The 4,769-nt window shown below is 37.3% G+C and overlaps 1 protein-coding gene across 1 annotated transcript in view; it reads right to left on the bottom strand.

The window, feature by feature from the left end:
- The window catches only part of LOC106464005 (uracil-DNA glycosylase 2-like), a 26,373-nt gene that overhangs the window by 12,105 nt on the left and 9,499 nt on the right, over positions 1–4,769 (bottom strand). Inside the window, exons 2-3 of the mRNA XM_013924108.2 lie at positions 4,059–4,280; positions 531–626 (exon numbers count right to left, since the gene is read on the bottom strand). Coding sequence (XP_013779562.1) covers positions 531–626; positions 4,059–4,280 — 318 coding nt within the window. The remainder of the gene's footprint in view (positions 1–530; positions 627–4,058; positions 4,281–4,769) is intronic.

The raw sequence follows: 4,769 nt of genomic DNA, 5'->3' as shown, positions 1-4,769 counted from the left end.
GGTACGGACCGAAGGACGGAGTACGGTACGGTACGAGACGTAGGGTTAGTAGTAAACGTACCTTAAGTTAAAGTATGTGTCTCTAGTTCTCATGAGATGCTGAAGTAATTCTTTCAGAAGATTAGAGGAACACTCAGATTACCTTATCAAATATTTATTTTTTTTATTCCTGTAAACTGCCAGTGGAGCATAGGATCGCAACAACCCCTTGCCAATGGAAGGTGTTGTTGCAGTTACTTGTAGCAGGTTGTTTTTTATGGGGTGGAGTTGCTAGCCCCACACCCAACCCTCCTCCTTTCTCATCCTGGACTTGGGACCAGGCAAAGGCGGAGGTTGGCATGTTTGGTGTGACGGGGATTCGAACCTGCGACCCTCAGATTACGAGTCGAGCGCCCTAACCACCTGGCCATGCCGGGCCTATCAAATATATTTACAACTGTAAATTCTCTATAATTAAAATTACCACAATATAACATGTTCATGTGATCTTAATTTGAATGATTACAATGAAGAAACAAATCTGAATATACCTCATCAATCTCGCACATCTTAGTCCATAAATACACTTGATCCTGTGGTGGATAAATGGTGTACTTCTGTTGTTCATTCTCCAGGAACTTACTCAACTGGAAGGAATATAGTTAAATTTTTAACAAACCATAATTTCAGAAAAACGTGCATCTTTTATAGTGAAATATATAATAACTTAGAGAATGTTCTTGTTTATTTAAATGTCACTACATTCCATAAGCTCAGAGTACTCATAAATATAAAAATGAGATGTACATCAAATATTCATTAAACTACTAACAAATGAAATCTTGATCATCTAGAATAAGAGGGTAATGCACTTCAAGACCCAACTCAAAACATATTTATATAAAGGTTAACATTTTCTTAAATTGAAAATGTATTTCCAATAATACTTACCTCCTCTCACACTTATAGCCATTACTTAACCACCAGGGTTTCTTCCTTTGCCCATCTAAGCATTGGTCTGATTATTTTTTGCTAGGTCCAATCTTTTACACCCCACTCAATTGCCCTTGGCTATATATATCTCATGATACTCTCCACCTACGTCAATGCACCCTCTATCCTGGTACTGTATATAAGCACCACAATCAGATAACGTTAACACTTTTTTTAAACTGACTCCATCCCAGTCTCTAACACCAGCTATTAGTAGGGAGGAAGGATGGGAGAATGTGAGAGGAGGTAAATATTATTGGAAATACATTTTCAATTTAGGAAAATGTTAACTTCCTAAACGTACATACCTTCACTTACCGGTGAAGGAATTATCCATACAGAAAGCACATACATAGATCAAATAGAAGATTGACACTCTAGTGGGGGAACCACACTACAACCAGAACAGGTATGCTCTTAACCCTTGTATCATGAGTGGAATTGTACTTGAGTGATCATCACTATAGGCCAGCCCCAACCAGATAATTGAGGTTTCATTACCCGGGGCTGGAATTAAGAGATTTTGGTCTTGGATCACAATGTTATGTATATATACTTATGAGTGGATCCCAACCTGAAGCCACAGAGTGAATCATTTCGAGTCACTGGAATCACAACAAGAAAGTAAGCAACACTGAAGTGAACAAACCTTCTCCTCCACCTGAAAAAGCCCAAAAATCAACACCTCAGGCCTGGAATGACCAAAGGAAACAGAACTAATCTGGTCTGGAATTATGAACATTCATCCTCACTCCCCAACTGAGTGGGCAAGGTACATTCCCCTTGGCCCCAGAATTATGGGTAAGACATGGAACAACTGTGCTCAACCAAGCACCCAGGATGGGATCACTTTGCTTTCAGAATTACGATGTAGTGAACCCTCTTCATGAACAATGTACTGAAAATATACTGATCAAACAGATGGGCTATGCACTTCTCAACCAGATAGCGAAAAATCAAATCTGAACCCGTATTACAAGTAGACTCCCACGTAGCCCTGTGCCACTCCTACTCACAACTGGGAAAAACATCCAGAGACCCAGTTAGGAGGGCCCCAACTTCACTTTCTTCTCCAAGAGTGGAGGAATTCACTCTATCACTCTGGAGGAAAAGCCTTAGTCCACCACCCCAGTGACTGGAAACTGGGTGTGGTAGTCTTAGCTCAATGAGTAGAATATGGGGGGGGGGTGTGCTATGGGGAGTCCTGAGTGCTGGAAACAGTGCAATAGGTGAACCAAGTTCCCTAAATTTTGAAAAACAAACTGACCCCAATTTTTTCAATCCAATGATTGGCAGGGACAGGCAGGATCCCCTTATGCTTTACTCATGATAGGCCATGAGTGGTGGTCCAGCACAGTACAGTAATACCACCTGGTCAGCTCATAAGTGGTTTTATGGAACACTGCATTTTTACAGAGCCTGTTTCAACCTGTATAAAGTATATTGAAATAGTGGTTGCTAGTGCAGAATTGGTTTGATAAAAGCACACTCACCACAGAGTGGTGTCCTCTGAAAATAAGGTAAAAGACCCTGAAAGGTACCAATGAAAATATTCACCCCTCTGTATAATCTAGCAGAAATGGATGAGATAGTTACAGGTGGTAGGTGAAACCCCTCAGAATAACAGACTGCCAGATCATGCAAATAATGTGAGATAAAAATATTGGGGGAGGTCCACATACCAGTCTGCACAATGACCTCCAGTGGGCAATTCAACCAGACCACTACGGACATAGAAATGTAACAAAACTGAATAGAAGTGACTTGCAGAAGATTCCTCTCCTTCAAAAAGGGCTTGGAATAAAACATTCATTGTCTAGCATCTCTAAAGGCATTAGTGCAGGCAACCAAACCTTCAAGACCCACACTTAACAGGACAATGATTGAAATCTGATCAACATAGGAGTGAAATATAGTGATCAGATGAATCAGTGAAAAGAAGTTAACCCCTTTCCTTTTTGACAGTGTCTTCAGTAAGAAGAACTGGTCTAAAAATGTAGCAAGAAGGAGTAAGCGGTCTGAGGAGAAATAATGCAAATCACTCCAACCAGTGACATCTGTTGGCCAGCAGCCACGAAAAATAAACCCACGAATAGGGTCTGAACTATGACCCCCTGTAGGAACCGATGAAATTTGAGTCTCCAAAGACAACAGGGAGGAATGAAGAAGCTGAAAATTGAACCAACATGTGCGTGAACAATGGGTTTAGCTCGTCAACAATGAAGTTGGTGATCCTGAGAGTCTTCCAACAAAGTGGAGGAAAAGGAAAACACAATGTTGGATTTTAGAGTTGCTAATCGGGAATTTTTCTTAAGGAATTTGTTTACTTTTTTTTGTTGTTAATTATTATTATTATTATGAAAATGAACTAGATAACACGGTTAACGTTCAAATAATCTCTAAATAATCATAACACTGGGAAGCCCCTTAGTGACGCTTTGTCATGAAAAAGTGATAACATTACCTGAATGTGGTGCTTATATACAGTACCAGGATAGAGGGCACATTGATATAGGTGGAGAGTATCACAAGATAAATATCGCCAAGGGCAATTGAGTGGGGTATAAAACACTGGAGTAAGGAAAGGAAAAAAACCCTGTCAGTTGAGTGATAGCTATAAGTGGGAGAAGAGATACGCATGTTTCGGAATACCAGATTTATGTGGGTGCAAAAAATGAAATTATATGCATGATGACTTTTTTAAAAACTATCATATATGATGAATGTGATAATTTGGCAATAGTCTAATATGAGAAAATTCCTTTTGGACAGCATATTTAAAATATCTTAATTCTCTATTAATGCATATCCACATGCTTCAGTAGTATAACCATGGTACATTTTCACAATACTTAGTTTCTGCTGTGTTTCCAGCAAGTCTATTGTCCATTGAATAACTGTGATACTGTGCTCTAATGTTCAGCTTTATGTTGAAAAGTCTTAGGAATTTAAAAAATTCACAACTTTAGAGGGAAAAAATCTGAATGACTAGAACTGCATGAAAATGTCTAAATTATTCTGATACATCTAGGGGCTATATCATAATATATTTAACTTCTATAATAAAATACTGATACATGTACCACCTTCTGAAAATATTCCTTTGTAAATTCTGTTTCCAGTGCTTTGTACCAAGATAATCCAATTAATGGACATAATGCCCTTGTTTTCTTGGCCTGCAACTTTAATTTAGCTTGCAACTTGTTATTTTCCAGTTGTTTCAACTGTGCTGGAGAAAGCTGTTTGGCAGAACTCTGAACTTCTTCGGCACTAAGGGTAGTTTTAAGTCTCTTTTCTACATGGACAACCTAAATACAGATGAAATTAGTCAAAACGTTTAACAAAATTCAATAATGTAAATGGCAAAATTGTTTAATCTCATGTGACATTTTTTTGTTTGTTTCTTTGTTTAACTTTTAAACTAAAATATTTCAAGATAAACTTTGATTCTGCATTCTTGAATATGTACTACATGTTATTTTAAACATTTTTGCAGTGGCAAAATCATATATAGGCAGTAAAATACTTAGAAAACCTTTTAAAATTTTGTGAAAATATTTTTCAAGTATGTTTTTGTGCAGGTCAATTACAGTACATTAAAATTCTATATAATCACAATTACATATATTAGCTGAATGGCCATCATATGATGGTAAATGCCGATTAATTTTTCTTCTAAAAATTAAATCTAAATCTTTTACGAACATATTTTATTAAAATTGATTATACCATAGTAACAACATATGTATAAATAATACTTATCCTTTTTGCAGTATTTCACGAAAACAACATTTTTT

This window comes from Limulus polyphemus, unplaced genomic scaffold (genome assembly GCF_000517525.1).
Source record: "Limulus polyphemus unplaced genomic scaffold, Limulus_polyphemus-2.1.2 Scaffold1538, whole genome shotgun sequence".
NCBI classification, from domain to species: Eukaryota; Metazoa; Arthropoda; class Merostomata; order Xiphosura; family Limulidae; genus Limulus; species Limulus polyphemus.
This window is presented reverse-complemented; position numbering and strand designations above follow the sequence as displayed.